The sequence below is a fragment of the Syngnathoides biaculeatus genome, chromosome 3, assembly GCF_019802595.1.
Source record: "Syngnathoides biaculeatus isolate LvHL_M chromosome 3, ASM1980259v1, whole genome shotgun sequence".
In the NCBI taxonomy this organism is placed as follows: domain Eukaryota; kingdom Metazoa; phylum Chordata; class Actinopteri; order Syngnathiformes; family Syngnathidae; genus Syngnathoides; species Syngnathoides biaculeatus.
In genome coordinates, this window is record NC_084642.1 from 640,300 (window position 1) to 664,599 (window position 24,300).

Sequence of the window (24,300 nt, forward strand, 5' to 3'; positions counted from 1 at the left end):
TCCCTGAATGTTTAATTGTTTTTTTTTTTTTTTAAACAGAGCCAGACTTGAATGACAAAGCCGAGCGGAATAAACTGACTTGGAAATGGCCACAAAGTGAACACAGCACAAAAAACAAAAAAACCCCACACCAGACGAGACGAGACGAGAGGCCCCAGTGAGATATGAACTCGCAACCCCTGGTTTACCAAACCGATGCTCTAACCCACCAAGCTACGGGGCTTCATTTCTGGAGTGCTTTTAAATATGAAATGACTAAATAAGCGCAGCGCGTTCACTGCACACGCGCAGCACAGGACGTCCTCGAGTTCGGAAGCAGTTCCGTTCCTATGCCGGTAATGTTCATTGTAAGTCGGATTTCTACTGCTGAGGGGCGGATGGGGAAGAAGGGAGGCTGTGCTTCGCTATGGCGACGGAATCTGCTCCTCAATCCGTCTCGACAAGGAACAAAGAACTTTGTTTTGTGATTGTCGGATCCCACATCGCAAGTCCACATTCGGTGGAATTCGGGAACTGCGAAACCAGCGCCTCTTTTTGTCTTTGCTATCCTGATTTTCCTTCGCACCTCGAGACGTCGGTTCCTAAGTCGAGGCACCGCCGCGCAACCAATCCAACAAATCACATTCCACCTTTATTTAATACAACACAAACATGTTTCATGTTCAAACTGATCAAATTTGTGTTTAAGAATCTTATGGCCGCAACCCGTTCCAAAAAAATCTGAGCCAGGTGGGGGAAAAAAAAAAACGTCAAGAAAAGTTGAGGCATCAAAAAGGTCCCGCCGGTGAACGAGGCCATTAGGAACGGCCGGCTGCCGTGATTGGCTGCAAAAGGAACTTCCGCGAATTGCTCGGCCAGTCACGAGCTAAGACGGGACGAGCTTCATCTTCAAAAAAAGTCCAAACAATCGCGATCCCGAGACGGCAGTCCAGACCCGACTGCCGTTGAAAAGGTGTAAAATGGAACAACGGAGACCCCGGACTGTTGAACACGAGAATGGGAACGGGAAAGAAATCTACTTACAAAAGGTCCACAAGTCGTGTCCTCGTGAATGTTGAAAAAGTGGCAAACGTGGCCCTGTCCAGCTTTCTTTGGAAGGTGTTGCAGCCACAAAGGTCCAACTTCATGAATAGTTGCGGTCACCACCTCGTCTTTGTAGTGCCTTGTATTCAATATAAGTTGAACACGATTTGCAAGTCCTCAGACTCCATGGGAATCGGGCTGGTCCAAAAAAAATTACGACGGGGGAATCGTTGGAAGTGAAGCTCTTGCATCGCGCTGAAAACAAGGAACAAGAACCAGAAGAAGAACCCCCACATGGACAACCTGGACCTTTTCCACTCAACTGCAAAGATTTTGGTCAGAAGGGAAATTGTCCGCGGTACTCTTTTAACAGCACAAGTATGCGTGTCCATTTCAAGGCCACCAATAGTTTCAGCATTTCGGCGGTCTCCCAAAGATGCTTTCGTAGCGAGAAACCAAAACTGACTTGGAAAGAGAAGACGACCAATTGAAGTCTGTCGACGGACTCCGGCGAGCGGGAGGCGGCGTGGCGATAAAACCTTCCAAATGAAGCTAACGTGACGAGATCCCGGTCAAATCGGGCGGGGGTCGCCCGTCGGCGAGGGGCTACCTCTGGCGCCGCACGCCGTATTCCAAACGGGCCAGGTCCTCGGCGCTGCGGTAGAACCCGTCCAGGTGCGCCGCGTCCCAGGCCCGCCACACGCACACGCCGAAGCCAGATGACGAAGGGCGGGGCGAGGGGGCGGCCCGAAAGCCGCACACCACCGAGTCCTTGCCCACGAGCCCCGCCTCCACCAGCGTCCTGACAGAAAGGAGAGAGAAAGAGAGAAAACTGCTGCCATCTGGTGGACAACAACAAAAAGTGTACTGAAGGTCCACCGCATTCAGGAGTCAGGACATTCCTCTTTTTGGGGTTCTTTGCCTCGTACTTTTGCTTTTGCTTTTTCGGGGGCCGCACTTACGGACAGGTCCACTTACCACTCAGTGAACAGTCGTAGAGCCTTTGAGAAGGTTCTAGAAACCCTTCTCAGACTTTCTCGAAGCAGTTTTAAGAGGTACCAAAAAGCACCAGTAGCTGTAAATGTGCGGCAGTTCTGGTGGGTTTTTGTTGATGCTTCGGGCAACGGGTAACAGCTAGCCCGAAACCCTAACCCTCTTGTGCTTGAGCATCTCTGGAACTTGTCGACGGGTTCTCAATTCTGAGTTGACAAAGCGGACTGACCCCAAGGAGTGTCCCGAAGGAGGGTTGAGTACGGCGCAGACCCGACCTCTCATTTGCTCGCCTTGTGGCTCGACGTGGATCAGCAGGACATCTCCGCCGCGCCTGGCGAAGAGATCTTCAATTGACAAGCGGAACCATGGATGGATGGATGGCGTGCGTGCGTGCGTGCGTCGGCGACCTGAAGACCCAAAGGATGTCGTTCACCATCAGAAGCTTGAGGGCCTGCAGAGACGGCGGCGAGGACTCTGCGCCATCACGCCGTCCCTCTTCGGGCTCCTCTCGCTCCGTCCGGACGTCCTCCGACCGAGACGTGGATCCGTCCGTCGACGAATCACGCCGCCGGACCGCCCGAGTCCCCGCCTCCTCGCCGTCGGCCGCCGTCACCGCCGCGCGGCGGACGTGGAAGACGTCGCGGAGAGGACTGCAGTCCCCGCAGCTGAGGAGTGAGACCGTCGCTTCAGTTTTTGGAGCTGGACTTTGTGCCGGCGGCTCTTTCTGGGTTCTGGATTACTTCCAGGTCCTATTTTGTGATTGTGATTTCGGGTTGTAATACGCTACGTCGGGTCTTGATAGATTGAAGGTCACATTGATCCAGATTTCAGAAAATCCATCCGTTCGTTCGTTCGTTCGTTCATTTGATTGACTTCCAATTGGTAGGAATCCTTCCAAATTCATTTGCCTTTAATTACGATCTCGCAAAAACGGGACTGACCCAACCGACGCAAGACTTTGGGGCGACGTGCGCTCGACGTTTTTGGGATGGACTGAGCCTCTCTACATTTTTTGTTTGCGTGCCCGACGCAGGTGGGCCACAATTTTCAAATGTTCCCCCTCCCTTTTTGCCGGTCCTTGCGAATCTTTTGACCAACTGACGTGTACTCGGCGCACAGCTGGAAGGACGCGGCGTGGAAGAGGACCAGCGTGTTGGTGACGTCGTCCAGGGTCCACACGGACTCCTCCCCCCGGGCGGCGAAACCCGTCGCCATGGAGACCACCGAGGACGGAAAGACGTACGGCTCCAGTCTGCGGACCGGGCGCAGGCTGTCGCGGTCCAGGACCAGCACGCCGGGACCGCTGGACAGCCACAGCTGGAAGGGGAGGAGCGAGCAAGATGAATTTGGGAAAAGGCGACGGCGGCGGACGTTTCGCCGACCTGCCGTCCGCAGCCGACGAGGAGCATGCAGGTGACGGGGGCGGGCCTCCGCCCGGGATCGGCGCCGATCAAAGCCGAAGGGGCGCGGCCCTCCAGGGGAAGTCCCGCCTCCTCCGCGCCGTACACCGCCACCTGGCCCTCCGACGTGCCCGCGAACACGGCGCCCTGCGCGCGGGGTGACGCGCTGATGATGATGATGATGATGACGATACGGTCGCAGACGCGCGACGTCGTCGCTTACCGGGAGCTGGAGGAAGCAGGTGATGACGGCGGGACACGTCAGACGCTTGTGAGGTCGCGTGAGAGGACACATGTCCTTCAGGACGTACACCAGCACTTCCTGTTCCTGTCACGTGACCGCCGACGACAAGCAATCATCACACACACACACACATCGTCGCGCGCGGCGGTCGGCGTGCGCGTACGTGAGTGGCCAGCCACAGCGCGTTGCCCGTCTTCACGTGGCAGCTGACTCGGCTTCCGGGACACGACTTCCCGTTGACCTCCAGCTGACCTTTGTGCACGTTGACAACACTGTAGCGCCTGCGCCAACGACAACAACGTTGACGGCAACACGCCAGTTTAGCAACAATTTGTAGGAGCTACGTGGCGGACGAGCGCGTCCATTTCGTCATCTGAGCCGCTTATCCTCACGCGGGTCGGGCACACTCTGAACTGGTCGCCAGCCACATCGAAACAAATCAAGTATTTGAACCCCCTGCTGTATTGCAAGTTCTCCCGCTTGGTGCATGTCCACTGTGAGAAGTTCAATCAGAAATCCCAATGTAGGATTTTTGTGTCATACAACTGCAAATAAGTATTTGAACACCACTGTTAATATTTGGTCCGGCAGCCTCGCTTTGCAATGACAAGAGAGGTCAAAGGTTTCCTGCTGTTGTTGACCAGGTTGGCACACGCACTCCAGGGGGGATTTTGGCCCACTGCTCCCTCCACGCAGATCAGGTTTCGGGGCTGTCCCTGAGAAGCGCAGAGTTTCAGCTCCCTCCAAAGATGTTCTATTGGGTTCAGGTCCGGAGACTGGCGAGGCCACGCCGGACGGAACCTGGACATGCTTCTAACGGAGCCGCTCCTTTTTGGCCCTTTTCCCGGCTGCGTGCTTGGGGTCATTGTCATGTTGAAAGAATCCAGTCAGGACCCCTCCTCAACGCCCTTGACGAGGGAAAGGGGTTGTTCCCCCAAAATCTCACGATACACGGCCGCGGTCATCCTCTCCTTAATAGCAGGGCAGCCGTCCTGTCCCGTGTGCAGGAAAACACCCCCAAAGCATGACGCTACCGCCCCCGTGCTTCACAGCAGGGATGGTGTTCTTGGGACGGAACTCATCATTAATCTTCCTCCAGACACAGTTAGTGGAATTATGACCAAAAAGTTGCATTTTGGTCTCAGCTGACGACAAAACTTTACCCCGCGACTCCTCTGCATCATCCAAACGGTCGTTGGCAAGATTAGGGCGGGCCTCGACGCGTGCCATTTTAAGCAGGGGAACCTTTCGTGCCACGCCTGATTTCAAACCGTCACCCTGGAAACGGTGGTCCCAGCTCTCTTCAGGTCATGGACTAAATCCTGTCGAGTAGTCCTGGGCCGATATTCCTCACCGGGGCTCCACTCCGACTTCCGTTTTCGAACGATCGCTCCAACGGCGGACCTGATTTCTCCGTAGCCCGTGCGGGGTTGTACGATTTTGTCTGCGGTGCCTTTGGACAGCTCTTGGGTCTTGGCCACGTTCCGAGTTTGAGTCTTACGACTGCGTGGGGTGGACCCGTGTCTTTTCTTTATGCAGCATCTGATTCAGGAGGTGGACGAACAGGTCTTTGAGGGTCAGAATTCCAGCTGATAGGCAGGTGTTCAAGGACTTATTTTTGCAGCTGCATCACACAAATAATTTGTTAACAAAATAATCACGCGTTGGGATTTCTGGATGATGTCGCTCACAGTGGACATGCGCCCACCGTGACAATTTCACACCCCTCCAAGGCTGTTCAAATACTTCTTTCCTTCACTGTATATCATTACTTGTGTGCGCATAGGTTGCGCGTGTATCTGCGTTTCCGTTGGAGGTCACGGGTCACCTGTCGTCGCCGTCTCCTTCCCACAAGACGACGTGTTGCCCCCCCAGCGGCGGCAGGAAGAGCTGCGAGTCGGCGCCGCACGCCAACACGTAACGCAGACACGCAAAGCTGGGATCCATCATCCGCCGCACGCACTCGGACGCCGTCGGGCGCTAGAACGCCGCCCAGTCCCACGGACACGACAAATAGACACACACACACACACACACACACAGGTCCACACAACAAGCAAATTTCGTATGACATGAATACACAATGAGCGTGCGCGCCGCTCGATATGAAGGACGAGCGGCGGGTGAGTGGGGGTGGGGCCGAGCGGGCGTGCCAATCACCTTCTCGGGTTTAGTTTCCCAGCACTGCGTCATCAGACGCTGCAGGAAGTAGAAGCCCACTTCCTGCGGACTGGCCAGCGTCGGACGGGCGCCGCGGGCGGCCGCCGTCTTGGAGAGTCGCCGGTGGCCCGCCGACGGGCGGCCGCCCGACAGGAGCTCGTACGTGACCATCGCGTACGAGAACATGTCCACCTGCACGCACGCACGCGACGCTCGTATGTAAATCACGAGAGGGAGATGGTGCTAAACAAGATGGCCGCCTATTCATTGGTGAGTGGGATCTGCGGAGAACTTCCGGTCACATTGCGAGGGTTGCGATCCCGTCCCTGACCAAACGAGGGAGGTGGGGACACTTCAAAATAAAAGCCGAACAATCATGTCCAAAACATTAGCAGCAGTCATTTTTTGTTTGAAGTCATCTTGACGCAGACACAAACTTGCTAAAATATTCGACAAATTGCAGTTCCATTCGTTCATCAACTAGAAGGGAAAATTGTTGAATATTTTTACCGGCGCAACAAACCAATCGGCGGGTTTTCGGCACAAAAATGGTGACACGCGGCCCCGAGGCTAACTTAGCCGCACGCTAGCCGGAAAGGACCTCGGTCCAAATGTGTCTTCCCGTCATCGCTCTTTTCAGGTGTGTGGTTGGACTTTTATTTTGGAAAGTAAGATTTCGATTGGGATTTGTCAACGTCGATGCGAATCGCCGTTGCGGCATTTTTTGGGGGCGACTGAGTCCCAGCGCTACCTTTTAGTACCGATCATCACCGACGGAGCTTGGTACCTTCTCGTCATAAACGACGCCGGGTCTGACCTCGGGCGCCTGGTACCCCGGCGTCCCCTCCACCCCGAGGGCCCCCTCGTGGAAAGACTGACGACACACGCCGTAGTCGGACAGCTTCACGTTCACCGCGTCGCGCTCCTAGAAAGTGGCGCGTCGTCACCGGGCAACAGCGATTTGGACAGTTTCACGTGTTGTGGTGTCGCGCGAACCCGCAAGGACCAGACGAGGATGTTGTCCGACTTGAGGTCGCAGAAGATGACCTTCTTCCTGTGCAGGTAGGTCAGCCCGGCCGCCACTTGATAGGCCATCTTGTAGGTGATCATGTGACCGAGGGGCGCGTACCCGCCTCCTGCAAAGAGCGCCGCACCACGTTGAGCGGGGAAACCAGGCCCGATCCGCCCTCACCCACCTCGACATCTCTCCCCCAGGACGTCGTTGAGGCTGCCGAGCGGCGCCAGCTCCAGCGCCAGGCGCAGCGGGTGTATGGACACGCCCACCAGGGCCACCACGCACGGGTGCCGCAGCGAATGCAACGCCGCCGCCTCCTGACGGAACTCGGAGAAGCAGCGGCTCGCCGCCGCCGACTGGAGGCGCTTCATCATCGTGTCTGCCCGCACGCGACACCGGCGGTGTTAAATACGTCGCGCGGCCCGTGCGGCGTCCCGCGGTGCGAGCGTGCGCCGACCTGCGTCTGCGGAGGGAGCGTCCTGCCGGCACCTGCGCAGGTGAAAGCGCTTGATGGCGATCGGCAGCCGCCGGTAGCGAGCGCGGTAGACCACGGTGCCGCTGCCCCCCCTGCCGATGACGCTGGACTCGTCCTCGGAACATTCCAGATGTTCCTCCTCCAGGAAGAGCCTGAGAAACAAGACCGAAGGTGCGTCAGCTGCGGCGCGACGTCGCCCTCACGCTACGCGGCTCATTTTGCTCATCTCCGCTAGCCCGCTTTCACTAACAAAACAATCGCGGCAACCGCGGAAGCGTGCCTGCTTGAACAAATGGACCTAAATGAGCAGATGACACATTTAATGATGCCGAAAAGTAGATCCGCGGCGGCGGCGGCGGCGGCTAGGTCATCTCACAGCATGCGACTAAAATGGGCCAATCGCGAAGCTCCTTAGCGGTCGTCAGCAGGATCGCGCTACCATCGGCGGACGTTACCGTGCGGGAAAGTCGGTCATGAAGAGTTCCGGTACCAACTCCCGGAGCGGGACCGCCTCCTGGGGGTGTCGCGGGCACGCCACGCTGTCGCCCTCCGCCGCGGCCAGAGCGCACCGCTCCACGTCGAACAGGTGAACCTCGCCTTCGTCGCCCCCGTCGTCCGGGGCCCGTCGGAGTCGGGCGGCGCAGAGCGGGCAGGGCGCGTAGCGCTCCAGGAGCGGGGCGCCGTCGCTCTCGACGGCCGTCAGTGCTGAGCGGCGGCGCAAAGCAGGCCGTGTGTGAACAGGGAACGATCCGATGAACAATAGGCGAGCGGGCGGGACGCCCCCGAGCGAGAGCCGACGGACCCACCCGGAAACCACTGCTCCACCAGGGCGTTGACGTGGTCCGTGACGAAGGCCGTGGCCGAGAAGTCCCTGCTCTCCGACTGGCAGACCACCTTGACGCCGCCGCTCTTCTTCTCCTTCCAGTTGACGTCCGCGGACTCCACGCTACGCAGTCCGAGGAAAACGGCCCGTCAGAGTGAGACTACAATCACATTGCAAGAACGACGCGACGAGAGAATCGAATCCGCTACACGGAGGTTTTGGAGGACTTTTTGGTCTCTTCGCCCTGACCTGACCTGACCTGACCTGACCTGAGGTAACCTCCGTCGAAGGTGACCAGCAGCCCCTCCCTCCAGTAGACGGTCTGACGGCGGCGCACTCGGAAGGTGCTGCAGCGGTTCCTCGGTCCGCCTCCTCCAAAGTTGTAGAACGCCGACGACGTCCGGCCGCGACGAGCGCCGCGATTGGCCTCCGACGACTGAGACAAACGCGTCGGAAACGTCAGCGAGGGTTCGGTTTGGAAGAACGCCGAAGATGAAAATGAATCTGGCCTTTCCGTTTCAGATGACGTTTGTTCCCGAGACAAAGATCGCGAGGGCGGACTTGGATGCTTTGGAGACGTTCGGAGGGGAGGACATCGGTCCAAGGGGGTGGGGATTGAAAATTGATGGACGGCGGGCACTTGGACCACGCGTCGCGGCCACACCCTCAAAGGGAAAGAACAAGCCCCAAAAATGTAGCCGCTTTTTTGGCATTTTTCTTTGCACATGGAACCAACCGAATGATGGCAGCCAGACTGAACTTTCAAGAAAGGAAATTCAGTCCAAAACGCCGCTGAGACGGGAGCAGAAGTGCAAAACCAATTTGGGAGGGGGTCCAAAAAGAACCTCCGACAAAAGCTACCATCACGTCACTCCAATGGGAGGCAGGTGGCGGTGGAACGTCCACCAGGAGAAGCCTTCCGGAAGAGCCCGTTCACGGACGAGCCCCCCAACCGCAGATCCAAACGGGGTACGCTCGCTCCACCTTCACCAGACCCGGAAACGCACCCAAATAGCAATCAAAAATTCTTTGGGCATGTCGCGTCGTCTGGACCTCAACGGACAGTTGCCAAACAATAGGAGGAGGTCTGTAAATTCTTTTACATCCTGGAAATGAAGCCCATTATAATAAACGACTACGTTGCAATTATTGAAAGCGTGAAACACATTTTGGGGGACACCCTGTGTGTGTGTGTGTGTGTGTTTTCAACTATACTCAGAGACAGAGCCAGAATGAGACATAGATTCACAAATTTGGCAAGCAGAACCAGGAAATCTTCAGAATTAGAAAGTATATCAGAACGCGGAGCATAAATCTGAGAAATCGACGTCACTCCCTCTCGATACAGGGGCACGTGACCAGAGCTAGCCAATCGCAATGCTTTTGTTTTGGAATTGTAACCATGGAAATGTCCAAAAGCAACATTTTCCCCCAGCTCAGTCACGTTCGGCGAAAGCGCGAGTGGCGAGCGAGCGCACCTGCAGGTCCATGTCGGTCAGACTGATGAGCATCCTGGCGATGAAGCGCTCCCAGAATCCGGCCGGCACGAAGCTCATCTTGAAGAGTCGCTCCAGCGTGTTGGCGCCGGGCCGCCGGAAGCCGTGGATGTCCACGGCGGGCTTGGCGGGCAGCAGGTGAGGCAGAAGGTAGCTGAGGTCCGGCAGAAGACACGCGCGACCCGTCACAAGATGCGCTCGGACGACGTGCGCCAGTCAGACGCCGCTCGCGTTAGCGCTTCTCCGGACCCGCTTATCGTTCGTCGTCATCCCCTTGACGATCGGAGGCTTTGGATGCGTTAAACGACGACAGAAAATACGCACGGGAGGGGTCGCCAACCCGACTTAGAACGCGTGTGCTGGCTTTAAAAAGAGGCGGGGCCCGGCTCGGCGAGTACGCGAGACCCGGCCGACGGTCCGGAAGCCGTTCCAACTGGTTACGAGCACAAAAGAATCACCGGACGGACGAGCCACTGAGAGTCGCGCTTGGGGCTAGTGAAGGCCAGGAAGCTACCAAAAATAAGTAAATATATATTTCTCGAATATTTTGGACCGCGCGCCGTTACCTGTCGCTGGCGACGGGAAGTGCGATCTCAAACTTGGCGAGGAACTGGAAGTACCGCTCCTCGGTGTCGCGGGTGAATCCGGTCCCGACCAGCAGCATCTGGAGCAGGCAGACGGCACCGTCACCGCCCGCTCGCCCGTCTGAAGGCGCCCCGAGGACCCCCCCCCCCCCCCCCCCAACTCGCCCTCCGTCTCACCCGGAGGTCTCGGGTCCGGATGATGCCGTTTCTGGCCAAGGAGCGCGAGCATTCCAGTCGCACGATCCTCTGCAGGCACTCGGCCAGCCACTCGGGACACAGGAAGTAGAGCGTGCACAGGCCGCGGCTGGTGTCCGGAAAGTGGAGCATCGAGCCCGTCTCCATCAGGAACTTGACGGCTGGACCGGGACCACACGTAAGAGCGCGCTCAGTCAGTCTAAACCGCACGGCAAATCTCGCAAGGTAACACGTCACCCGAGTCCGGAGCAAACGCCAAAAGTGTTTGTTGAAGGGCGGGACAAACCCATTTTGGAGAACCAAACAGCTCAAAGCAAACAGGAGCAAGATGCAGCGATGCCGGAATAGGACGCCGGCCGTGGGAGGGTTACGCACCGGACGGCAGGTCGTCGTAGTCTGCGATGTCGCTTCCCGCGTGGCGCTCCGCCATCTTCTCCAGCTCAGCCTGCGTCAGGAACTGAACTTCGCCCTCGGCGTGACGTCTCCGCCTCTCGGCCGCCGCCGCCTCCTGCAGCCTCACGTAGCTGCGAGGGATCTGAGCGGGACCGACGGCCGCGTTACTCTCGCGGCTCGCGTCCAAAACGGCTCTCGTCCGCGTCCGCGCGGTGGGGACTCACCATCCTGCCCAGCAGTTTTCCTCCGCAGGCTGAGGCGCGGCCGTCCTTCATGGAGAGCGCCACCCGCTGGATGAGCTTCTTCAGGCCGTCCACGCCCTCCAACGTCTTGCAGGACACCTCGCTGGCACCGGACGCCGACGCATTAGAACCGTCGGCGTCGAGCCTCGCCGGCTCGCGCGCGCGCTCACCACAGATGTCCGAAGGTGACGTCGGGGTACCCTCCGGCTCGGGCGCCCGAGGGCGTGCGGCACAGCGCCAGGACGTAAGCCCTCAGCGTGGCCAGCCGCTCCGTGCGGAACTTGCTGTCGATCAGATCCAGGTGGGTTCCCACCACCACCACCGCCGAGTTGGGGGCGCGGGCCTTGTCGCCCACACACACACACACACACACACAAATTAGCGGGCGGCTGAGGTCGAGCTCTTCCATATTGTGAGCTCGTCGTTTTGCAGCGCCGTCTTCGTTAGCGGCGCCTCCGACCGCAAACTCGCGTATTGACGCGTCGATTTCTATTCTTGCCAAAAATCGATTCTACATCCGACGGCGAAATAAAGGCCGCTCCTTCTCAAAAAAGGGATCAAAATGCGTCGCAACTGTGGCGGCTTTTTCCAAATTGTAGACAGACGATTGGTTGGTTGATTGATTGATTGATGCACGAGTTTGGCCTCCGCGAGGGCGAACCCGCGCAGACAAACGTGCGCCCCGTCCGTCCTTCCCGGATTCCGGTGACGGTTGCCTTTATGGCCGAAATTGGAAATCCTCACTGGCTTTTTCCAAAAAGGACAGACGATTATCCATCCCAGCGTTTTCTGATCCGCTTATCCTCACGAGCGCTGGAGCCTATCCCAGCTGTCAACGGGCACGAGGCGGGGTACACCCTCTACTGGTCAGACCATGTAGAGCGTTGCACGTTTTTGGGATGTAAGGAAGCCACGCGGGCACGGGGAGAACACGCAAACTCCACCGGGATTCAAACCCGAGTCCAACGCTCTAACCAGTTACAGGTGCGGTCAAAAGACGCGGTTAGCGGGCGGCGCACCTCGATGTTGAGCAGCCACGTCTGCAGGCCGGCGACGGCCTCCTCGCCCAGCGTCAGGTTCCACGTCAGCAGGTAGAGGGCGCGGTCCGTGAAGAAGCACTGCGTGAGGGCCGCCATGCCGGACGGGCCGCCCACGTCCCACACGTTCAATGCCAACGACGAGTTCCTCTGACGACAACAACACGCGCACACTCGTCACGTCACGGCAGCTGCGAACGCAAGACGCGTCCTCGCGGCCGTCTAGTCAAAATACTGGTCCGCAGGAGTCAAAGACTGGCCCGGGGGCCAGCCCCGGTCCACCACGTCATTTTAGGTAGTCCGCAAAAGCCGTGCGTCGACGCCAAAGTATCGGAATGACTTGTCGTCTACGGTCAAAATGGCAAGCGTTTTTGGTATCTAACCCCGCACCCAACCCCACCGTTGAAAAGAAATGTAAGATTTGAAAAAACATTTCTGTTTTCTGTAATCAAAAAAAGAAAAAAATCTCTTGTAATCGTACGAGGCCATAATTGAGTTCAATGCGTTCGCGGTCCTAACGGCCTCAAGAGGGAAGTCAAAACTACCAAAATGAGTCGGCAGACGCGGAAATGGAGAACCATTCACGGGTCTCGTACGAGTATACAAGTCAGCTAGCGGTCGTGGAGATTGTACACTACTCAGACCAGTTGAATAATGCCAGCGGTTTCACTTTGAGTCCAAATCCCAAGAGTCGCAGTCGTCCCATACCGGTGAAATACAAGTCACCTGAAATTCAGACACTAGTCCCGAACATCAGCCAGATTAACTAGATGAAGTATTGGAACTGTCCTGACGTTGTTCTTCCCGCCGCACTCCATCTCCCAGGTGGACGTGGAGACGCCGCATTCGACGGCCGGCGTGAACGGCGGCGACGCTTTGCCCGTCTGCAGCGCCCTCAGGAGGGAAGACTTGCCCTGGCGCGGCGGACCGATCAGCAGCATCTTCAGCAGGCGGCAGGGCGCCGCCTTGCGGAGGTGCGCCCGCAGGAAGGCCAGCACCGACGCCGAACCTGACCACCGCCCGCAAATAATTGGAGCGCGGTCAGGCAAAGTCGCAAATACTTCTCCGAGGCTGAGCCGGCTCGCAGTTAGGAGCTCAACGGCCTGAGAGGCGCGCAGGCGACGCTAAGGTGATGTTCGGCCGGTCGGCTGCGGGACGTTCTTTGAATGTTGACCAGTTCTTTCCTCCCCAAAAAAACGGCGCAGCAAATGGCGGTTTGTTGAAAAGCACCAAAAACAAAAGATTGCTTAAGGCCTACTCCGGATTACCGCACTTTGGGGAGAGGGGCTGGGGGGAGGCCACGTCGTTCGTTCAAGCTTAGCGGCCTCGTCGGCGCTGACGACTGCAACTAAAGGTTTAGCCACACCAACGCAAGCCACGGAGATTTTTGTACGGAAAAGTGGCAACCCGGATACATCCGGAACGTGGGACATTACAGATGATTTGGGAATGAAGGGACACCCGTACACCGGGACCGGTACTTTTTCCCCTTTTTTCTCACAGCAACCTGATCTAATTTGAGTTGGATTCTTTGGGTGTCTTAGCGTAGTTGATGTGGACTCGACCGTCAGAATCAGAATCCGCTTTGATGGCCCGACACGCCAGGAATTTGTCTCGGGCAGTGTCGGTGCCCCCCTGGTACCAATCATTACCTTAGCGTCAACTGCAAAAAAAACCAAAAGCCCAAACTCTTTCACAAAGACCCGTTGGAGATCTGCTTTTACACTGGTGGTCGCACATTTATACCTTCTCTCCTGACTTCTGGAGGCACGTTGCTGATGTTGAGGTTTTCCATGTCCAGCTGCCACAGGTTGCTGAGCCCAGCCAGTTCCGACGGGAGCTCCTGGATCCCAGGGTTACTGCTCACAACACACGTGGACCCGCGCACTGAACCGCGTTCGGCGTCCAAACACCCAACCCCACAGAACCGCGCCTTTCTGTTTGAAGTCGGACTTGGCATCTTAGCAAACGAACATCTGGACCGACCAAAAGAACCCAGCGCCGGCGACTGCTCCAATGACGTTTCTATCGCTGTCAATTAACAAGCGAGCCTCGCGTTTGGGGAATCAAGTCTGAGAAGGTGCAGCAAATAGTGGCCGTTTAGCCAAATGGTACTTTAACTTCTCTGTGGGTCTGATTGGTTCTTGGCTTCTTGGCGAGTTCCATCTGGTCCTAGGTGTGATGTCATAGAGTTCTATGATCTGGCTGAATTCGAAGGGGTTTCTTAAGTTTCATGTGAGTTTTACTTGGCTTCTGGTGCGTTTTGGTTGGCTTCTGGTGGAGTTCTTGTGTGGTTTCAGGCACATTTTTTTTTTGGCTTCTGGTGCTGTTCTTGTTGTTTTCGTGTGAGATTTCTTGGCTTCTTGGTGCATTCAAATAGGCCTCTACATCACTTTTTATTGGGTTCAAGTACCAAATGGGTTTTAGGTAGCTTATAGGGTCAATTGTACCTGTTTGGGTTCGAGCTGGCTTCAAGATGATGGCTAGGTAGGTTCTAATTGCGGTCTATGGGTTCTAGTGGAGTTCGAGTTGATTTCTAGGTGCACTAGGATCTACTTATGTTGCAACTGAGTTCTTGGTAGGGTGTAGTTGGGTTTTTGACGGGCACTCGTTGGTTCTAGCCGAGTTGTGGTTGTTTTTGTAGGCTTTTCTTCTCTCTGAGTTTAAGGTGTGACTCAGGTTAGGGTGAGGTGAATTTGATGGGTTCTCATGTAGTACTAGGAAGGTTGCTTTATTGTCTGAAAGGGGTTTTGGCAAATTCTAAACGTTTTTTTTTTGTGGGCTCCTAGTGGGATCAGGAAGAGTTGTGGTTGGCTTTAGCTGACTTGTAAGTGTGTCATGGATGAGTTCTAGTCGGCATCTAAGTGGGTTCTACGTTAGTGTCCTGTTTACAGCCGCTCACGTGACTCACTTGCCCAGGTAGAGTTCGCTGAGGCCGCTCAGAGTGCAGACAGAAGGCGGGACGCACTCTAGGTGGTTATTGTTCAAGTGCAGAACCTCTAGGGAATCTCGCAGAAGCGCCGGGAACTCCACGGGACACACTGTTCGGAGAGAACCGAGAACCGGGTCAGTACTCGGCCAAAGTAATAAAGCAAAGTGTCTTTGACGGGAGATACCTGGATCAGGATCTTTTTTGCTCCATGTGGTCAAGAAGGAAAGTTTTCTGGCCTTTGGGCCTTCGTCACTCCTACAGGACACGGGTGGAAGTGCACTTGTCAGTCACGTGACAAATTCCGGAGCAGGGTGGACACAACGACCGCAGTACGACGACTAAAGTGGACAGACGTAGGGGTGAGAACTGTACAACTCCATGGGACTTGCCCTCCAAAACGGACTTGATCCAGTTTTATCAGCCACATCAGGTGAACGGCACGTTAAAAAAAAGTCCTTTTTGCCTCCATCTTGTGGCCCTGATCGAAATGCTTCGATCTTAACTAGGTCACCGAAGCGGTCCAGACAAGAGAAAGCAGAAATAAATGTGTACGATTGACAGCGTCACACCTCAGAATTCGTTCATGTTGTGGCCGACCGTGATCTGGACTTGGTTCATTTTGGCCCGAAGGTTGAAGGTCATCGTGAATGTGCACGTTTTGGAACAGAAGCTCGTTTTCTTTTTTTTTTTTTTTTTTTTTTTAAGGATTCTTCCGGGACAAAATCCGCCTGGACACAATAAATATGAGACTTCACATGTCCCGGGATAAACGCCATGTTTGGCAACAGAATATGTTCTCTGGCTAGAAAGTCCCGATTTGTTTGTACGATGACACTGCCCACGCATCCGTCAATTTTCAGTCGCGCTGATCTTCCTGACGGGTCGTGCACATGCCATCGCTTATCCCAGCTATGTTTGGGCGAGCGGCGGGGGTAAACCCTCAACTGGTTGCTGGCCAATCACAGGGCACAAGTAGAAAAAGAAGAAGAAATTGGAGCACCTGAAGAAAAGTCACACAGGCGGCGGGAGAACATTCAAAGACCAGACAGGCGAGGCCGGATTTGAAACCGCAACCTTACAACACGCAGGAGTGCAACACGGGTTTTCAAAATAAAGACCGCTCGGACGTACTTTCCCAGTAGGTTCCTGGACAGGTCCAGCGTCCTGAGCTGAGCGCAGGTCCACTCGGACGGCGGCGGCAGAGTCCGGATGGCGTTCCCGCACAATCTCAGCGAAAGCAGAGCCTGGTGGAGGAAGTCCAGAAACAGACAGAGTGAGACTGGGAGGACCTACGGAAAATCCTCACATCCTCGTAGGTGAAACGATGCTGTCACCGTATTTAGCACAAAGATTTGCATTCATCAGCCAGTTCTTATTTCCGTCTGTTCTCCAACTTTTGGGTTGGGAGACAACTACTCTACCACTCAGGCGAGCCACGCCGCCCCCCTGGATTCTTGGTGAGGTCTAGCTAGGTTTTTGGAAGGATTATCGTGGGTTCTGGAAGTTATGTCTAAAGTGGATTCTAGATGTGTCATAGTTGTGTTCGAGGCAGGTTGTAGTTTGGTTCTAGATGAGTACTAGGCGGGTGTTGGGGTTGCGGTCGGCAGAAGATGAGCCCAAGGTGGGTTGGAGTTGGGTTCTCGATAACTCTAAGGTCTACGATCCAGCTGGGTTCCCGTTAGGTTGTGAGTCGTCACTAATTTCTGGTAAGTGCGGGTTCTGTATCAATTGCTATGTCTTAAGAGAGTTGCACTTTTGTTGGAATCGCAGTCTACTGCACCGCGGCTCCAGAGTCGCTACCTCCAGTCGAAAGAGACTCGAGGGCAGATGTTCCAGGAGGTTGTCGGAGAAGTCGACGTCGTGCAGGTGATTCTTCCAGAACGCTGAGATGTTGTCCGGTAGATTGCTCATCTTATTGAACGACGCTCTGCACTGGTTCTGAAACCCAAAGAGATAAACTTCATCAAAAAAAGGGACAGAACCCTGCACAGACTGCGTGAGCGTGAACTCTGACCAGGGGGCAGGCCCAGGAGTCCGGAAAGCTCCCCAGCCGATTTCGGGACACGTCGAGGCGTCGCAAGGATTTCAGCACGCGCGTGACGTCGGCCGGCAGCGCGCACAAACGGTTGTCGGACAGGTCCAATTCCTCCAGCTTGCGCAGGCCCGTCCAGGCGCTCGCTGGCAGCGCACAGACAAGCAAACGCGTGAACCGGTGTACCTGAGGAAATTGGCCGGGAGGGGGAGGAGCTTACACGGCGGCGCCTCAAACAAGGTCGTCAGCTGGTTTTTGGAGGCGCAGAGTTTTTTCAGGTCGTTCAGGTGGAGCAGAGCCGCTGGCAACACGCTCAGTTGGTTCCCACCCACGTTCACCTCGCACAACCTGCGCACCACACGCGGGACAATCTATGACAATGCGCGTGTGCGAACGTCGCGACAAAAGTCAACTGGATTTTTTTTTTTTTTTTTTTCCCTCATTTGTTTGGCACGCACCACGTTGACGTGCGACATTCTGAGAACTGGGAAACGATCGATCCCTTTGGGCGGAAAGGACAAGCGCAGACCCGCCCGGAAACGCTCTGCAAATTTAGATTTGGGTGGGTAGGGCAGCTCGTTCAACACAAATCTGGCCACGATCTGTTCCTCGCTTTGGAACTGCGTCGGCACACGGGGGAGGGGGCGGGTAGCGGGTTGAGCGTGACAAGACGTCGATACATCCTTACGTCGCTTTTGAGCACCGAGTTCTGCGCGGGTACCGAAAAGTGTGGCCCATATCGCAAAGTATCAAGCGTAGCCGGTTACCTCTACCGAGCAGTACCTGCTGCAGATGACTTCCTGAGAGGCTGCCACGGGGGGCAGCTGAGCCAAACGGTTGTGGGACAGGTCCAAGGTCTGGAGACGCAGCAGACCCCACGGAAGGACGGATGGCAGCGAGGACAAATTGTTACACGACAAGTCCAAATGTGTGACCAGAGAGGAAACGTCCAGCAGCCAAGAAAGCTCCAACCACGGAAGAGACAGGTGGCTCCAGCGCACGCTCACGACCTGCACGGACCCCCAAAACCACAAGGCGACGTTAGGAAACCCGCAACGACGCAACTTGACCTGCTTGACGTGCTCAAAGGAGATCAGTCCTCAGCCATGATCAATCGATCCGTCACGTTTGTTCTGTGTTGGGTTTCCGGTTGGCTACTACTGGAATTCTATCTTACGAGGTAAGTCTAATGATTCTAGGAGCGTCTAGGTTCATCTTGTTTGCTTATGGGTGGATTCTACCCGTGGTTTGACTTAGTTGTAGTTGGATTCTACATGAAGTCTAGGTTAGTTCTAGTTCGCTTGCAGGTTACTGTTCTACCTGAGTTCAGGTTGAGCAGGAGGTGGCTTCCAGATGGACACGACATAAGTTCTAGGTTGGTTCTACCCATCTTCTACCTTAGTACTAGTTGATCAGAACCAGAGATCGAAGTCCGATCTAGTTGTCCTCTACATAGTCCTAGGTTAGCTGTAGTTGGGTTCTACCCGAGTTCTGGGAGTGAGGTTGCGGGTGGGTTCTAAGTACAAGTTCAGTGGGACTTTGCTTCCAGATGGCTACTACCCAAGTACTACGTTACTTCTAGTTAGGTTGCAGGTGGGTTCTACTTGATTTTAAGTTGAGTGGGTGGTAGGTTGCTTCCAGCAACCAGAAGTTAGCTCGCACCAAAGACGGAAGAGGCGCGCGCGTATAGTCCGTTTGCGTTCGTTAGTGACACATGTGAAATGCTCTGGTAAAAAAGAAGTCAACCTGTCGCCCGTCTCGCGTGCTGTGTTCCAGCCTTCTCGTGAGAAGTCGCTCGCTGAAGTCCGGATGGTCCATCAGCGTGTACGACGACAAAGCGGCGCCGTTCTGCAGCAGGAAGTCAGCCAGCTCCTCGCTGCCTACGAGGGAGTTGCGAGAAGATGGGATGCGCGCTCGCTAGCGTTTGCGTTCATTGTTGACAAGGCGTCAGACGACGAGCTCACTCGCGTTAGTCGTTAAGAGTGCGTCATTCGACGAGCTTGCTAGCGTTTGACGTGAACAAGGCGTCACTTGACGAGCTCATTCGCGTTTGTCGTTACCAAGGCGTTGACATCACGAACCTGCTTGCGCTGCGGCGTAAAGTGGCAGAGCGCTGATAACGCTGAAGTGGTCGCAGTGGCTGGCATTGTTGTCCCTGGCATCGACGCCATAGTCCTGAACCAGAAGACGGACCAAGTCCACATCACCGCGCTGACAGGAAGTGGACAACAGGTGGTTCAAGAACTCGCTCCTCTGACGTACACCTGTGTGAATATTGAGAAAATTCAAAGTCATTTCTTGAGTTCCGATACTTGGAAACTGTGCCGTTGGCGCTTCATGTGGTTTTAGTTACTCGATGTAGAACAGGCTCTGGTATTGGCCCTGACACTGGCACGGGTCGTGTTACTAGAATCGATTGTGGTAATGAGGCGGGTTCTGATACAAGGAACAGTTGTGGTTCTTGTTCTGGTACTATAACTCGTTTAACCGGCAGATCCGGTGAAGCTTCCTCTGACCTGGGATGGAGTCCAGCAGAATTCTAAGCACAGTGCTCTGTCCAGAGTGGGCCGCCACTACAGCCGGGTTCTGATCCGACGCTTCCGTCGTAACCCGGACTTCGGCTTCCTGCAGGAGGTAGCGAACACTCTGATCGTCGCCATACTGGGACGCCACACGCAGAACACCATCCTGCAACAAACAAACAAACAAACAAAGACAAATATGCTTCTAGTTATGGTCGCCTACAACTTGTGCTAATGTAGTCCGTGTTTCTGCTTTTGATTCAAGGTTAGGGTTAGCTGAAATCAACTGGACTTTGATTTGATCTGAAATGGATTCTCTGTGCCTTGTCTTGCTGGATTGAATCGCACTTTTCGTGGACACGGAACGTTGTTCTAGGATGTCGGAGTTGGGTTCTGGGCGAATTTTTGTACGCGTCTAGCTAGGTCCCTTTGTGAGCGCAACTTGAGTTGTTCTGAGTGAGACTTCTGGCTTGGTTGAAGGTGGGTTCTCTAAATTATTGGTCGAGTTGGGATCTAGGTAAGACCTTGTGGAATTCTAGCTTTGTTCGAGGTGAGTGCTAATTTGGTTCTGTGTTCTTTGTTGTACGTGAGCCAAATTGGGCTTCAAGCTTCGTCCTAGGATCGTTCTTGTTGGTTCCTGGCTATTATGCTGAGGTTGGAGCTCGGTACAAAGTGAGTGGCAGTCGGCTACTAGGCACTTTTGTTTTAGCTGAGTTAGGTAAGCAGTAGCAAGTGTTGTTGACAAGCATTAAACCCAAACACTCACGACGTGGACACACTTGCGCGCCGTGCAACTGCATCGCGCACAGGCGGCCTGCCTGATCAAGTCCCTTGCAGTTTCCTCTTGGCCCGCCTCGTACGCCCTCTGGATGCTGGCCAGGGTGGAGCGCGAAGGGCACGGAGGACTACCGCCGGGACCCGGGACCTCGCTCCCCAACTCATTTTCACCTGAACACGAAGAAGATGAGGAGGAGGAAGAGGGTAATGAAGGCCAACGTCCTAAATTGGTCACAGACCGCAGCCACGAACACGTGCGCATGCTTTGCGTTATGTTTGGGTGGACCTCGGGGTGCCCGCCTCCCCTTGCGCCGCAGCCTTGTGCACCTCCCCTGGGCAGCGTTAGCCTGATTCCTTCGCGCGATTTCTCGGCCGTCCTGACTCCGTTTGTTGTACCGAGTCCAGCGTTTGCTGTACTACATGACTGATTCCAAGGAAGTCTTCCATTCCGTTTTGATTATCAACCTGGGCGTTTGCCTCACATTTTTTGGATCCCGTTGCTCGTGTTTTCTTCAAGTCAACACGACCTGAGGAAACGCTTGCCCGAGACCAGGAGAGAGACATTCAGCGAGACGATGCCGAGACTGAAACCGGCAGATACCGTGACAAAACCAAGACCGAGAGGGGACTGAAACCATCGAAATCTCTTGAAACTCCTTCATCGCGTCTTATTTTTTTCATATCTAAATTCTTGCATGAATTGAAAATTGAAGATTTCGAGCCGAGCTTAGTTGCAGTGACGAGACTGCGGCATTTTGTGACCTAAACACGCCGCCGGGCTCTCCTAATAACGCCACTTGGGTACTACTTACGGTTGTTTCTTCCTCAGCCAGGTTCCTTTGCTCTTTTGAGACGCCGGCTAACGTTTCATTGATGCCGAGACGGCGCAATTTGCGCAAAGATTCAAAGGCTTTGCAAAAGCGCACGTGCGTAACGGACCTCGGTGCAGTCGGACAATTGCGAGCTCACCGCATCCTCGCTGTGTCTCACTGAAGTTTCACTTCCCATTTGTCAGCGAAAATCCCCAAAGGTGAGCAAAGCATGCTGGGACTCGCCGCCGACGATCACGAAATGCCGCTCACAAATTGTGACACACAAAACTACATCAGCCCACAAACTACACGCAGGAACAAGAACAGCCACCAACACAGAACAAAAATGGATACCGAAGACAAGGGCACGCAACTAAGTCAAACAACAAGCACAGAGACACAAAGTAGCACACACACACACACACGTCGCTGACCGCAATGACGGATCATCGTTGTGACCGATTTCTTTCTTTGGGTGACGATTGGCCAACGCGTTAAACGGCCGCTTACTCCGCGTCGGATTTTCGGGCTGCCGTCAACCTGCGGGCCGTCGCCGGAAAGGAGCGGTGGAACGAGGGCTCTTGGGCGGAGAGAGGAGAGGAAAGCGGAGAGCCGGCAACTGAGGGCGGGGACCACCACGGGAAAAGCGCAGCAGTTGCTTGACGTGATCGGGAAGGTCAAAATTTTGCGCAGCTGGGAACGGAGGAAGGTCAGAAGTTTAGGGGCAGGCTTTGAATCGTTTGAACGTGGAGGAGGAGGCGAGAGAAACGGGGGAGGGGCTTATTTTAAAGGAAGAGCTGGCGAAGGATGTCTTGGGGGTGACAAGTGTCAAAGATGGAGTGATGAGGCTGAAATCGGGGTTTGGGGTGGGGGTTGCGTGTCATGCCATTTAGCAGTTGTGCCCCACGGGTAGGATGTGACCGAGAGTTCAAAGAGAAATTCTGGAAGGAACTCAACGAACTGGTTCTGACCATCCCAGACAGAGAGAGTTGTGATTGGTGCAGATTGTAATGGACTTGATGGGGAAGGAAAGGAACTTGGACTTTGCAAAAAGGATGCAAACGCCAGGAGTGAAGAGGCAGGAACACAGAGAACATTAATAGTTGCATTTTGTGCAGACGATGTCATCTGAAGGAGGTTCCAGACTGGAAGCGAGCGCTATGGGAGAACCGAGCTCGACGGCATACGATGGTGCTGTGGAGGAAGATTTTCATGTGCAGTGAAAGAAGGGAGGAAGCAAGCTCAGCCAAAGAGAGGGGAGGAGGAGAGATGGCGAGGGTGGACGACTTCAAATCCTCATCAGAGGGCAAGACGGGGTTAAAAGTTTTGCAGACAAAGTCAGAGAGAACACACTTGGATGGACAGAGAGAGAGAGAGAGAGAGAGAGAATATTGCAAGAACGGTGAGGAGGGTGGAACTGCCAGGCCAGGCCAGGTCAGGCCAGGCCAGGCCAGGTCAGGCCAGGCCAGGCCAGGCCAGGTCAGGCCAGGCCAGGCCAGGCCAGGCCAGGCCAGGCCAGGCCAGGCCAGGCCAGGCCAGAGAACGACAGAAAAGTCCAAAGACAAGGTTGATGTCAAGGGCAGTTGGTGTTGGGGATTATGAGGAGGAGAGGCGCTGACGTGGGGAAAGGGGGGGTGGGGGTGGTTGTCCTGCCCCCCTTAGCAAACGCGTCTGGAAATAGACTCCCAATTGTTTCATTTTCAACACATTTGAATCAATGATGATGATCCGCACAACGCACGCGCAGACGTTTTCTTTCCTGCGTTCAATGAGCCTCGGCTGACTTCGCGAAAGAAGAAGTTGCGTTAGCTGGGGGGGGGGGGGGGGTTTAGAACCAAACTGCGGCTAAACGTTTCTTGAAAACTCAAAGCGACGCTTTTTCTTCTTGTATTTGCTTGGGAGACGCGTTCAAAGAGCAAATATTGGAAGTGACTCACCGCGCCGCATGGTGGCTCCAAAGCGGGCCACTCCGCTCACAAGTCGGCCGCGATGACGGCCAAGACGCGAGCGGACGACCGCAGCGTCGCTCGCTCGCTCGCTCGCTTCCGGTTGCGCTCACGCAGCAAGCCGCGCGACGTCACCCACGGGCGTTTCCGGTGCTCTTATTTCAAAATAAGAGCCAGACCGAGACCCTTTGTTTGGGGACAACACAAGTGAGTTCGTGAGTGTAGAATCCGATTGAAGTGCAGAGGCGTGAAACCCCCCACCCCACCCCAAAAAAGGCCTCCATTCAAAGATGGTGAGGTTGATCTTTGTGCGACTGCTTGTCTATTTTTCAAATTGAAAGATGAAAATATAGTACTTTTATACAATAATGAAACGGGCGGTCGAGCGATGGAAGCCTCTGCCTCTGAGTTCTGAGGGCCGACCGGGTTTCAAATCCCGTCCTGGCTTCTGTGGAGTTGGCGTGCCCCCCCCCCCAAAAAAAAAAAAAACAAACACATGCTAGCTTGAACTCAAAATTTGTCGGCGGTCCAAATTGGAAATGTGTAAGGCAAAACCCAACAAAAAAATCCTTTCAGGATGAGAAGTTGCTTATTCTTCGGTGCCCCCCCCCAAAAAAAAAAAACAAACACATGCTAGCTTGAACTCAAAATTTGTCAGCGGTCCAAATTGGAAATGTGTAAGGCAAAACCCAACAAAAAATCCTTTCAGGATGAGAAGTTGCTTATTCTTCGGTTCAAAGCGTTCAAAACATATACACAAAGAAAATATCTTGGGCATCTCGCGTCTCCTCACAGGAAACGAGGCGGCGGCGCCAGTTTGAATCCAATCCAGACGGAGGCCCCGGACGGGTCGACCCTCAAGTCGGAGGCCCCGGGTTGGGTCGACCCTCAAGTCGGAGGCGCCGGATTGGGTCGACCCTCAAGTCGGAGGCCCCGGGTTGGGTCGACCCTCCGGAGGCGCAGGATTGGGTCGACCCTCAAGTCGGAGGCCCCGGGTTGGGTCGACCCTCAGGAAACTTGGCAGAAGACTTTGCCTCGAGAAAGGCGGCAGGACGCTTCAGGTACGAACGTGTCCGTTGCCTAAGACGCTGGCTTGCTCTTTGAACAAAATACAAACATGACTTTTGTTTCTTTTGAAGTCTGTTGCGAAATGACTATTTGTCACAGTTAAAAGTATATATTTAGTTTGTTTATCATCG

General features: G+C 54.9%; 1 protein-coding gene across 3 annotated transcripts; it reads right to left on the bottom strand.

Annotated features, from left to right (window-relative positions):
- Positions 1-42: 42 nt before the first annotated feature.
- On the bottom strand, positions 43-23,217 carry lrrk1 (leucine-rich repeat kinase 1). Of its 3 annotated transcripts, XM_061813416.1 has the most exons (37): positions 23,093-23,217; positions 20,333-20,514; positions 19,561-19,732; positions 19,126-19,308; positions 18,791-18,924; positions 17,828-18,054; positions 17,265-17,392; positions 17,027-17,190; positions 16,813-16,950; positions 16,144-16,256; positions 15,197-15,267; positions 14,992-15,121; positions 13,827-13,939; positions 12,875-13,089; positions 12,063-12,230; positions 11,214-11,386; positions 11,026-11,146; positions 10,784-10,943; positions 10,391-10,569; positions 10,196-10,293; positions 9,612-9,783; positions 8,403-8,569; positions 8,117-8,256; positions 7,766-8,015; positions 7,293-7,462; positions 7,017-7,214; positions 6,817-6,956; positions 6,608-6,745; positions 5,821-6,012; positions 5,489-5,640; positions 3,824-3,941; positions 3,640-3,744; positions 3,399-3,563; positions 3,119-3,333; positions 2,424-2,681; positions 2,246-2,347; positions 43-1,825 (listed from the first exon to the last, which is right to left on the bottom strand). In XM_061813416.1, the coding sequence occupies exons 1-37, from the start codon at positions 23,100-23,102 to the stop codon at positions 1,630-1,632; spliced, it is 5,757 nt and encodes a 1,918-aa protein (XP_061669400.1). In that variant the 5' UTR covers positions 23,103-23,217; the 3' UTR covers positions 43-1,629. The 3 variants fall into 3 exon arrangements, with proteins under 3 accessions (XP_061669400.1, XP_061669399.1, XP_061669401.1); XM_061813415.1 differs by having other exon boundaries at positions 14,992-15,267; XM_061813417.1 differs by lacking the exon at positions 23,093-23,217 and adding an exon at positions 21,313-22,492 and having other exon boundaries at positions 14,992-15,267; positions 20,346-20,514.
- Positions 23,218-24,300: the final 1,083 nt, after the last annotated feature.

Bases quoted from the DNA above. Each gene is read 5' to 3' on its own strand.
- lrrk1 (XM_061813415.1), bottom strand. The intron at 16,951-17,026 runs GTCAGAGTTCAC...TTTGGGTTTCAG, and splicing joins ACTCCTGGGCCTGCCCCCTG to AACCAGTGCAGAGCGTCGTT. The intron at 3,942-5,488 runs GTGACCCGTGAC...TCGTTGGCGCAG, and splicing joins GAAGGAGACGGCGACGACAG to GCGCTACAGTGTTGTCAACG.